Genomic DNA, 12,362 nt, shown 5'->3' on the forward strand with positions numbered 1-12,362 from the left:
TAGTTTTACATGTGAACAGTTAAAGAAAATTTTGCTTTCCTGAGCATATAATGCAGTCATGGGATAAATACAACTAATATGGCATATGTTCTTCTGTCACTGAATTAAAAGTTTTTCTAGGTGAGTACCTCAAATTTCACATTAATTTTTTTTAGTTTTTTATAATTTGTCACTTTGACATGGAAATATATATTTTTTACATAATTAAAGTGTGAGTCTGATTTAAAAATAGTTTTATTTTTTATATCAATATGTAGCACTTTTAAATAAGCTTTTGTTAGATATATAATATTTTTTTCATGAAGCTATTTGGAGTATTGGGTAGACGTATATGATCCAAATGATTAGAATTATTATTTTTATATGGAATAATTTTTCTTATTGTAGGATAATATATTAAGTGAAAAGTCAGATAAGGCAAGTATGGATATATCACATACTTTTTTATTAGCTGTATTTTTTTGATTATGAAGAATTACTTATTAGGTAGTAATACATAATTAGGTTCTGTTTGATATAAAGATGAAATATGATAATGCTATGCTAGATTCTGTGAAGTTAACCAGATATTAAATATGCTGCTTTTTTTTCTGTTTTTAATATGCTTAAACAAAAAGTTCCAATAAAAATGGTTGTAATTTAATTTATTTATGGTATTTGTTTCCTGTGATTCTTGATCACAATTGATTTGACCCCCTGCAGGGGATGTTTTGAAATGCCGGTGGAGGCATTTTTGTCCGATCTTGGAGTATTACACTGGCATCCAGGGGGTAGAGGCCAGGGTTACTGCTAAACACCCTGCAATGCACAGGGAAGCACTCCACAACAAAGAATTACCCAGCCCCGAATATCAATGGTGTTAAGGTTGAGGAGCCCTCACTTATATGTAATGTTAGGAATTCAATAAATTAATTCTGCATTGTCTTGCACTTCACAATCATGTAATTTAATCGCAGCATATTCTCCAGGATCTTTAAATTTATGGTTTAGCTTTACCTTAATCTTTCCCTTTTTCTGTTCCCACCTACTTCTGAATTGCTAATTCACTACTGAGCAGAAAGTCTTGCTTCCTTTTGTTTATTAGCAATTGTCTTAATGGGGATATTGCTGGAGCCAGTGTGAAGCCACAGTAGGGAAAAAGGTTAGGTTGTTTTCAGTGATTTCTGAAATTTCTTAAGACTGTTGATAATTATTTTTCATAGTTTTTTGGTATGTCTGAAATTGAATTCTGTGCTTATTTAAATGTAATTTTTTAAACCACAATTGTTTCTAACAATAGGTGGCTCATTGTGTATGGCTCACATATTTTTTGTGTGCAGACATTTTTGTTATAAATAGGTTATTTTTTTGTAATGGTAGCCGATCTAATCTTATTTTGTTCATTTTGTTTATTTGTTGAGTAGGTGACTGGTATAGTGGTCCTGCAACTGAACTTGATACTGAACCTGATGAGGAATGGGTGAAAAATAGAAAAGATGAAAGTCGTGCTTTTCAGGAGTGGGATGAAGATGCCGATATAGATGAATCTGGTAAGCTGTGTCTGGGATTAAAATTGTTACATGGTGCTTTAATAATTACTGTTACATTTAACAAGTACTTAGGTGCTAGGATTTATGTATTTTGTGTTTTCTAAAAAAACTGGTGTTTTTAAGCCTACTACTTTTTAAACTTTCACGGAATAGTAAGCGTATTTAAAATTCTGTTTAAAGTAATTTTTAAATGTGTGTAGGCTTGTTTCCCATATGTTTTTTTAAATAGATTTATTTATTTATTTGTTTGTTTGTTTGTTTTTATTTTTGGCTGCGTTGGGTCTTCGTTGCTGCCCGCGGGCTTTCTCTAGTTGCAGTGAGCGGGGGCTGCTCTTCGTTGCGGTGCACGGGCTTCTCACTGCGGTGGCCTCTCTTGTTGCGGAGCATGGGCTCTAGGTGTGCGGGCTTCAATAGTTGTGGTGCGTGGGCTCAGTAGTTGTGGCTCATGGGCTCTAGAGCACAGGCTAAGTAGTTGTGGCACACGGGCTTAGTTGCTCCACGGCATGTGGGATCTTCCTGGACCAGGGCTCGAACCCGTGTCCCCTGCATTGGCAGGCGGATTCTTAACCACTGCACCACCAGGGAAGCCCTCCCATATGTTTTTATATTTATTTAAATGCTTTAAAAAATCAGAAAATGATGGCTGTTTTCCTTATTGAAATAATATACATTCATTATAGTGCTATTCAGTTTACAGTGTGTTTTTAGGGCCACTTCATTTGATCAGCTCAGTAGTATATATTGAGTTGTCTGTGGCCCAGAGGAAGGAGCATAAAGCTATTGAACCTGTTTATTAATTTGTACACAGTCATGCCACTTGCCTCACATGGTGGTTATAGAATTAAGAAGTAATATATATGAAAATTCTTTGTAAATGGTAAGGGATTATATAAGCTAGTGTAGCCATTCATTAAGCACCGTGGGAGAATTCAAGGGTGATGAAGACTATCCCTACCCTCAAAGAACTCACAAAAGGGAGAATTTAGAATACATGATTCTTAATCAAGGTAACGTATTGGAAAATGCTGTAATAGAGGTGCAGAAAGATGCTGTTTGGGAATATGGAGGAGAAAGACACAAATTCTACCTTAGATGTTACTTTAGATAATGATTATTAAAAGATGATGAAAATAGTAAAAAAAAAAAATTAATAAGATATTCTTCTGCTTCGTAAAACTGAACCTGTAGGAATTTTTTATTTATAAGTTGCCCACTTATAGTAAGCTGGTCTGGCAAAAGAACTAAACTTGTGGAAAGTAAGGAATATAAATACAAAGATTATTGTTTTAGCAGCAAGTTTAGTTTTTATGAAATGAAGGTGCAAAACACCTTGATATAGTTTTAAATGTTTGGAAGGTGTCATATAAGGAGGAGGTCTATTCCAGTTAGACTTGGTGATTTGCTTATCCTGTGGCAGGCATTTTCTGGGCATGAGGTTAATAGTGAACAAAATGGAAAAAAAAAATCCTTGGCTTTGTTTAGCTTAAAATTTGGAGGGGGAGGCAGACAGTAAAGACAGGCAAAATATATACTGTATTAGATAGTGTTAAGTGCTGTGGAGAATAATAAAGGAAAAGCGTGCCAGGAAGAGAGGAAAGAAGTTAACCATTTTCAATAGATTGAGTAGTTAAGGTCCCTTGAGAAATTTGAGCAAAGACCTCAAGGAGTTAAGTCTTTACTCAGATGTCACCTTAGGGAAGACTTGATTTATCCATTGTAAAAAATCAATTCATAATACCTGTGTTGAGTTATAAAGGCTTTATCAAACTTATAATGTGTTTATCTCAGCACTTAAAGATAGACAAAGAGACGGCTGCTGTTGTTTTCTTTCATATTGAGAGGGAAAGGTTAAGGTTATAATGATGGAGCCTTTCTAAGGTAATATATCTGTTTAGCTGTTTAGTGTATCTAAGAGTAAACTTTGGATCTGTCATCTATGTTAGTGCTTTTTCAGCTTAGCTGTCTTTACTAGTCTTGTAGAGAAGTTATTATTCTTCATAGGATGTTTAGTTTTCTTTTTTTTAGGATTTCACAGTAAACAGTACACATTTAGATAGAGAGAGCCACAGAAACAAAAGAATCATTTGGAAATAAAATTGTAGTAGAATAAATAGGGTTCACTAAAAGTCACTTTTATCCCTGTATTTCACATATATGTCTAACTAAAGGAGGAATTTAGAATAATATCTGTAAACATGGGAACAGTCAAAAAGTCAGAATTATTGTTTCTATTTATATTCCTTTTGTCAGCTACACTCAGTTTTGTTTTAAATGAGACTTCCTCAGCTTATCCTGTTAAACTGTTTTATGTTTGGAGACATTTGAGTTAGGTCTTCAGGTAAGCAAAAAAGCAATAGGATCCTGAGAAAGGGAGAAAATTATTAGTTCATTCTTTTTGGTGTAGTGTGTTTTTTTTCTTATATCAAATTGGAGTTTGTAGGGTTTTTTTTTTTTTACTTGTTACAGTAGTGCATCCTGTTATACACATCTAAACTCTATAGAAGTTATTAAGCAGAAAACAAAAGCCATAATCATTTTTAATTTCTTAAAAATTCTAAGGTACTTTTCTTTGCTTGATTCGTTATGACCAGCCTAACTTAATTGTTTCAAATCTCTTCTAGCTCTGTGTCCCTTTTATTGATATTTATGTAAAATAATGAATGACACTTTTTATTATTTTTATTATGGTTCATTTTCCTCTTGATATCCTGTATTCTCTTGAAGAACTTATACTATTCTTCAAGTAGTCAAAGTTTTTTCCCAAATTTTTTTGGTGCCTGAAACTGGAGTTATTTTTATCTTCCCTCTGATAATTAGCTTGAGAAGAAAATTACCTTCAACCTTGAAGCATGTTAAAAAATTCTTCCTTTCATTCCCATTTAAACCTTTTTTCTTTTTCTTTTGTCTCTTTTTAGTTGATGTCAGACCTGTTAATATAAATATTAAGTCCTGGCGAATGAGAACTTGTCCATTTAATTTGCATATATAGGGGAGGTTAAAAGGAGAGCAAAAAGTATTTCATATTTAATGATTTGGTGATTCCTTGAGTAGCCTGATCATAATTAGTGTATCAAGTTCTTAGACTTTTGAATTCATTTTACAGAAGAGTCTGCAGAGGAATCGATTGCCATCAGCATTGCACAAATGGAAAAACGTTTACTCCATGGCTTAATTCATAATGTTCTACCGTATGTTGGTACTTCTGTAAAAACTTTAGTATTAGCGTACAGCTGTGCAGTTTCCAGCAAAATGGTATGTATAAATTAGCACTAGTTTGGGTATTAAGAAAAAGTAGCAATGATCTACATTTTGTTTGCTTATTCCTGAGTTTAATTAAAAAAAAAATAACAGTTTACCCATGAGTGTACTTTCCCATGGGTAGGCATACACTGCTAATTTCCATCTTTTTTCATTTCAGTTCTCATAGTAATCTTTGTACATAGATATCATTGTCTTCACATTATAGAAAAGGAAACATAGACTGAGAGATTAAACAGTTTATTTAGTTTCACAGATGTTAAGTGATCAAGCCCAGTTTTATATGATTCTTTATAATGTGTAAGGCATGGTAAGACGGGCAGGTGAAATTAAATCACGGTTTTATAAAAGACTATCTTGTGATATCCTACATTAGAATCTCCTTGGGTATTCCTTAAGAATGTAAATTTCCTGGGTCTAATCTTAGAATTACTAAAACAGATTTTCTGGGATTTCATCACAATATATATTTGTAAGGCAGAATTGAAGTGATTTTGACATGCAGAAAAGTGTGAGAACCACTGGATATATTACTTACTAAAAGTTATATATTACTTAGTAAAAGTTATGTCTCTAACCTAACTAAATTCTGCAGATCTTCACAGTGACTTTTTTTTCCCTCTTAGGTTAGGCAGATTTTAGAGCTTTGTCCTAACTTGGAGCATTTGGATCTTACCCAAACTGACATTTCAGATTCTGCATTTGACAGGTTAGTTATTTTTGAATATATAAATTTAATGATTTCTTAACTATGAATCAGTAGAACTGTTCTGTAGTTTTTCATTAACATAATTGCAGTTTAATCATACTATTACTTTCTACTATCAGATTTTGGTCATGTTATGGTAATAGCACCCTCCAATTCTTTGCTCTTGTCCTTAGGTCCCAGCTGATTCAAAACTTACATATGTATCATCCTGTCACCTTTATAATCTTGTACTGTGTCTAGGCTTTTGAGCCTTGCTGTGTAACCATGTAGCTTGGTACTGTGTTTTAAAGAAGTTTTCATTTTCACTTGGGCTCCCAGTACCATTTGGCAAAGCTCCCTCTTCATAGTTATTCTAAAATTCTAACACTTTCTTCAAGCAACCCGCAGATTTTATTTCTTTGGATGCTGCTACTTTCCTTCTTATTCTACCTTTCCCTGCTGTTTCCCACCCTAGCATTTATATCAGCACCTCTTTTCCAATTTCAGAGGGAGAAATGTATTCTTCTCTGGCTAAGGCTAATTCTCTACCAATTCCTAGAGCTTGTTCTTCTGGATCTTTCTCCTCTAATTATTATTTTCTTTCTTTCATGTGTGTACAGCCTTTCCTCTATTGGTTATTTTTCAGGATGAAAAACAGTCTCTCCCTTCCATACCCTTCTCCTTTCCTGCTCTTCTTTTGGGTTAGCAATACTCTTAGTTCCTAATTACTCGTATTGTCTTTTCATATTCCTAGCATTTAAAGTAGTGCCTAACAACAGATATTCAGTAAATGATTGATTATATTAGATTTAAAATCTTTCTTGTAGTTTCCATTTACTTACGTATAATCAAATGCTTTTGAAGAATTTAACAATATCCACTAATAGTCTTGTTACCTCTTAATTATAGTTGGTCTTGGCTTGGTTGCTGCCAGAGTCTTCGGCATCTTGATCTATCTGGATGTGAAAAAATCACAGATGTGGCTCTAGAGAAGATTTCTAGAGCTCTTGGAATTTTGACGTCTCATCAGAGTGGCCCTTTGAAAACTTCAACAAGCAAAATTACTTCGACTACCTGGAAAAATAAAGACATTACCATGCAGTCCACCAAGCAGTATGCTTGTTTGCACGATACAACTAACAAGGGCCTCGGAGAAGAAATAGATAATGAACACCCCTGGACTAAACCTATTTCTTCTGAAAATTTCACTTCTCCTTATGTGTGGATGTTAGATGCTGAAGATTTGGCTGACATTGAAGATGCTGTAGAATGGAGACATAGAAATGTTGAAAGTCTTTGTGTAATGGAAACAGCATCCAACTTTAGTTGTTCCTCCTCCGGTTGTTACAGTAAGGATATTGTTGGACTAAGGACTAGTGTCTGTTGGCAGCAGCATTGTGCTTCTCCAGCCTTCGCGTATTGTGGTCATTCATTTTGTTGTACAGGAACAGCTTTAAGAACTATGTCAGCACTCCCGGAGTCTTCTGCATTGTGTAGAAAAGCATCAAGGACTAGATTGCTTAGGGGAACAGACTTAATTTACTCTGGGAGTGAAAAAACTGATCAAGAGACTGGGCGTGTACTTCTGTTTCTCAGTCTGTCCGGATGTTACCAGATCACAGACCATGGTCTCAGGTAAGTAATTTGTTGCAGAGTATTAGGAAATGGACATGTTTTCATTCTCAAATGGAGTGGAAAATTTTGAATCTAAGTCATTCCTTTCAGCTGATTTATTTAACCGAAAGAGTTAACCACTTCAAAGAGTTGTCCTACTTCAAAATTTTGGAACGATACAACTTCAGCATGAAGTTTCAGTCAGTTCAATTCCTTTGTAATGTGGAAGAACATAAATTTAAAAGTTTAATAAATACTTACAATAAATACATGCAACACATTTTCTAAGGTGCTTTAGTGGATGTAAAGATGAATAAGATACAGTTTTTACCCTCTAGGACTTGTAACAGAGAAGAAAATATGTATACTATATTCTGTGTATTATTTGTGTACATCCTTTAAGGGATATTGAGTTAAAGATTCTATGGGGATCAAAGGAGAGAGAGAGAGACTTCTCATCCAATTGCAGCAAATGATCAGAAAATGTTATGAAGAGGGGCTTCCCTGGCGGTCCAGTGGTTAAGACTTCGCCTTCTGATGCAGGGGGTGTGGGTTCGATCTCTGTTCGGGGAGCTAAGATCCCACATGCCTCGTGGCCAAAAAACCTAAACGTAAAACAGAAGCAATATTGTAACAAATTCAATAAAGACTTTAAAAATTGTCCACATCAAAAAAAATTTTTTTAATCTTTAAAAAAAAAAAGATAAAATAAAATGTAATGAAGAGGTAGCCCTTAATTGAACCTTGAAGATAGATGAAGGATTTTGATAGGTGGCAGAGGGAGAAGAGACCATTCCAAGCAGTAGGGATCATTTGAGCCCACAGTAAAGCACTGTTTAACTGTTGTTAGGGTATTTTGTTGTTATGGTTGTTCTCAGCGTTAATAATTGTTTGATTATCTATGACATGAGCCTTCAGAAATTGATTTTATGTTTTCTCTTTTACCCTGTAATAGACTTGAATTTTACTAGGGCTCCTTAATAATGGGGTGTCAGGCATGTTAAACAACAAAAATTCATCCAACATAAACCCTATTACCCTCTCTTGTCTTTTAAGTGTGATCTTTAGCAGATTAAATTGAACTCAGTGGGGGATGTTCAGAGGAGTATTCCCATTTGGTTGTAGAGAAAGATGTGTATTGGGGAATAGTGGGGAATAAGGCTATGACAGAGTTTGAATTCAGGGAAGAATTTATTTGGGGAATGGGGAACACAGGAACTATCTTACTTGATATTATTTGGACTGGTAGCTTATCAAAAAAGCTGCAGTCTGAGTGCAGCTCAGATTTTAAAAGTGCAACTCCTTTTAATCAGATTATCTTGAAGGAGTCTTTCTTAATCATTTAAATATTTATTGAGCATCTGTTGTATGACTTGCCCTCTTCTAAATGCTAGGGATCCAGAAAAAATGACTCAAATTTCCTGCTCTCATAGAGTTTATAATCTAATGGTAGAAATAAGACAACAAAGATGTAATATCAGACTGGATGTTCTGAAGATAAGTGAAATATGTTTATGGGGTACAGAATACAGAGAATGCTCCTTCACATTTGATGGACAGGAAAGGCCTTGAAAAGAAGCATTTTTTTGAGTAGAGATTGGGATGAAGTTAGTGAATTTTGTGTGCATTTCCTGGGAGAGAAGCTAAGGAAATCGAAACTACAAATTTGATTTTTAGAAACCGCTTTCTTCTTGCATTTATTCCGTTGGTTTAAAAAGTATTTCAGTTAACTTAAGTTCAGCTGGTGTTCAGGTTTGAGAACAAATACAACTTGTGCAAGCATTCACCTCAACTTGGGGGAACAGAGTTGCTAGTTGGGAGTATTCTGTGTATCCTTCTGTAATAGTCATGTTTTATTCAGGGATGGATAGCATGAATTTTGGCAAGTTGGTTATGGGCTTGTTAAAAGAGCATTCACTGTAAAAATGTAGGTTGAAAATCAAAGTTTTAAACTAGATTGAAGTCATAGGGAACATATAGTGTAGTGTGTAGTCTTCATGCAGCATTACCTGGTTTTCACAGGAATGAAATAAAATAAATTTTGGCTGTCATTGAGTAGAAATAGCCTGTTTAAATTTTCAGCCTTCTTTGGCCCCCTCACGTTGCCATTATTGTTTCGGTACAAACTGTTCCTTTTCTCCTTGAATCCAAGGAAACTGCTCTTGAATCTTTTGCAGATAGCATGTATCGTTGGGTCTTACAGTCAAACATTCTGTCATTTAATCTTTCGGTTTCACAATAAGCATTTAATGTAATTACTGATAGGTTAAATTTATGCTTACCATCTTACTGTTTGTTTTCCCCCTGTTTCTCTTTTCTTTATTCTTGTTTTGTGTTTTCCTGACTTGTTTTGGATTTATTAAGTATGGGTTGGCCAAAAATTTCCTTTGGTTTTTAAGTAAAAATAAAATAACATTTTTCATTTTCACCAAGAATGTTATGGAACAACATATTCACTGTTTTGTTCCACCACCTTCTGCCATTTTTGAGGCAACTTCATAATTCCATCTTCCCAAAACTTTTTATCTTTTTGAGCAAAGAACTGTTCCAGGTGCCTTTTACAGTCTTCCAGGGAATTGAAATTTTTTCCATTGAGAGAATTTTGTAAAGACCGAACAAAATAAATGGAAATCCGAAGGTGCAATGTCTGGTGAATACAGCAGATGAATCAGAACTTCCCAGCCAAGCTGTAACAGTTTTTGCTTGGTCATCAAAGAAACATGCGGTCTTGTGTTACCCTGATGGAAGATTATGCATTTTCTGTTGACTAATTCCTGACGCTTTTTGTTGAGTGCTGCTTTCGGTTGGTCTAATTGGGAGCAGTACTTGTTAGAATTACCTTTTGGTTTCTGGAAGGAGTTCATAGTAGAGGACTCTGTTCCAGTCCCACCATATACACAACATCACCTTCTTTGGGTGAAGACCGGCCTTTGTTGTGGTTGGTGGCAGTTCATTTTGCTTGCCCCACGATCTCTTCCATTCCACATTATTGTACAGTATCCACTTTTCATCGTCTGTCACAATTTGTTTCAAAATGGAACGTTTTTGTTACGTTTCACTAGAGAATTGCATGTGGAAATACAGTCAAGAAGGTTTTCTTCACTTAACTTATGTGGAAGCCAAACATCAGAGCGATTAACATAACCAAGCTGGTGCAAATGATTTTCAGTGCTTGATTTGGATATTTTGAGTATGTCGGCTATCTCCTGCATGGTATAATGTTGATTGTTCTCAGTGAATGTCTTCATTTGGTAGCTATCAACCTCAACTGGTCTACTTGACTGTGGAGCATCATCCAGCAAGAAATTCCAGCATGAAACTTCGCAAACCACTTACAGTTTCGATCAGTCACAGCACCATCTCCATACACTGCACAAATCTTTTTTTCGTGTTTCAGTTGCGTTTTCACCTTTCTTGAAATAAGAAAGCATAATATGTCGAAAATGTTGCTTTTTCTTCCATCTTCAATTTTTAAGTGGCTACACAAAAATTCACTAGTTTTGATAAGTTTTTTTTTACATGCACACTGATATGACAGCTGTCACAAAACAGTCTAACAAAATTGTTTTAAATGAACTTAAATACAACTAAGCCCAACTAAAGCCATCTTACGGGAAAAAAGAACGAACTTTTTGGCCAACCCAGTACTTTTTAGTATCTGTTTTATCTCTACTCTTGTTTAGTATATCATTTAGTGTTTGCTTTAGGGTTTGTATGTACCTTGTAAATAAAATTTTGGTAAAATGTACAAACCACAAAGGTTACCATATTAACGATTTTTTCTTAAATTTTATTTTATTTTTCTAAACAGCAGGTTCTTACTGGTTATCCATTTTATACATATTAGTGTATCTGTGTCACTCCCAATCTCCCAGTTCATCCCACCACCCCCCCCACGCCAGTTTCCCCCCTTGGTGTCCATGTTTGTTCTCTGCATGTGTGTCTCTATTTCTGCCCTGAAAACCGGTTCATCTGTACCATTTTTCTAGGTTCCACATATATGCGTTAATATATATTTGTTTTTCTCTTGCTGACTTACTTCACTCTGTATGACAGTCTAGATCCATCCACATCTCTACAAATGACTCAGTTTCATTCCTTCTGATGGCTGAGTAATATTCCATTGTATATATATACCACATCTTCTTTATCCATTGGTGTCTCGATTGGCATTTAGGTTGCTTCCGTGTCCTGGCTATTGTAAATAGTGCTGCAATGAACATTGTGGTACATGACTCTTTCTGAGTTATGGTTTTCTCTTGGGTATATGCCCAGGAGTGGGATTGCTGGGTCGTATGGTAATTCTATTTTTAGTTTTTTAAGGAACCTCCATACCGTTCTCCATAGTGGCTGTATCAATTTACATTCCCACCAACAGTGCAAGAGGGTTCCCTTTTCTCCACACCCTCTCCAGCATTTGATGTTTGTAGATTTTCTGATGATGCCCATTCTAACTGGTGTGAGGTGATACCTCATTGTAGTTTTGATTTGCATTTCTCTAATAATTAGTGCTGTTGAGCAGCTTTTCATGTGCTTCTTGGCCATCTGTATGTCTTCTTTGGAGAAATGTCTATTTAGGTCTTCTGCCCATTTTTGGATTGGGTTGTTTGTTTGTTTAATATTGAGCTGCATGAGCTGTTTATATATTTTGGAGATTAATCCTATGTCTGTTGATTCGTTTGCTAATATTTTCTCCCATTCTGAGGGTTGCCTTTTCATCTTGTTTGTAGTTTCCTTTGCTTTGCAAAAGCTTTTAAGTTTCATTAGATCCCATTTGTTTATTTTTGTTTTTATTTCCATTACTCTAGGAGGTGGATCAAAAAAAGATCTTGCTGTGATTTATGTCAAAGTGTGTTCTTCCTATGTTTTCCTCTAAGAGTTTTATAGTGTCTGGTCTTACATTTTGGTCTCTAATCCATTTTGAGTTTATTTTTGTGTATGGTGTTAGGGAGTGTTCTGACTTCATTCTTTTTTTTTTTTTTTTTTTGCGGTACATGGGCCTCTCACTGTTTTGGCCTCTCTCGTTGCAGAGCACAGGCTCCGGACACGCAGGCCCAGCGGCCACTGTCCACGGGCCCAGCCGCTCCGCGGCATGTGGAATCCTCCCAGACCAGGGCACGAACCCGTGTCCCCTGCATTGGCAGGCGAACGCTCAACCACCACGCCACCAGGGTAGCCCCTAATTTCATTCTTTTACATGTAGCTGTCCAGTTTTCCCAGCACCACTTATTGAAGAGACTGTCTTTTCTCCATTGTGTATCCTTGCTGCCTTT

General features: G+C 35.5%; 1 protein-coding gene across 1 annotated transcript in view; it reads left to right on the forward strand.

Annotated features, from left to right (window-relative positions):
• Positions 1-12,362, forward strand: part of FBXL5 (F-box and leucine rich repeat protein 5) — a 49,765-nt gene that overhangs the window by 17,459 nt on the left and 19,944 nt on the right. Inside the window, exons 6-9 of the mRNA XM_060085559.1 lie at positions 1,404-1,529; positions 4,633-4,781; positions 5,414-5,496; positions 6,385-7,110. Coding sequence (XP_059941542.1) covers positions 1,404-1,529; positions 4,633-4,781; positions 5,414-5,496; positions 6,385-7,110 — 1,084 coding nt within the window. The remainder of the gene's footprint in view (positions 1-1,403; positions 1,530-4,632; positions 4,782-5,413; positions 5,497-6,384; positions 7,111-12,362) is intronic.

This window comes from Mesoplodon densirostris, chromosome 1 (genome assembly GCF_025265405.1).
Source record: "Mesoplodon densirostris isolate mMesDen1 chromosome 1, mMesDen1 primary haplotype, whole genome shotgun sequence".
Lineage (NCBI taxonomy): Eukaryota > Metazoa > Chordata > Mammalia > Artiodactyla > Ziphiidae > Mesoplodon > Mesoplodon densirostris.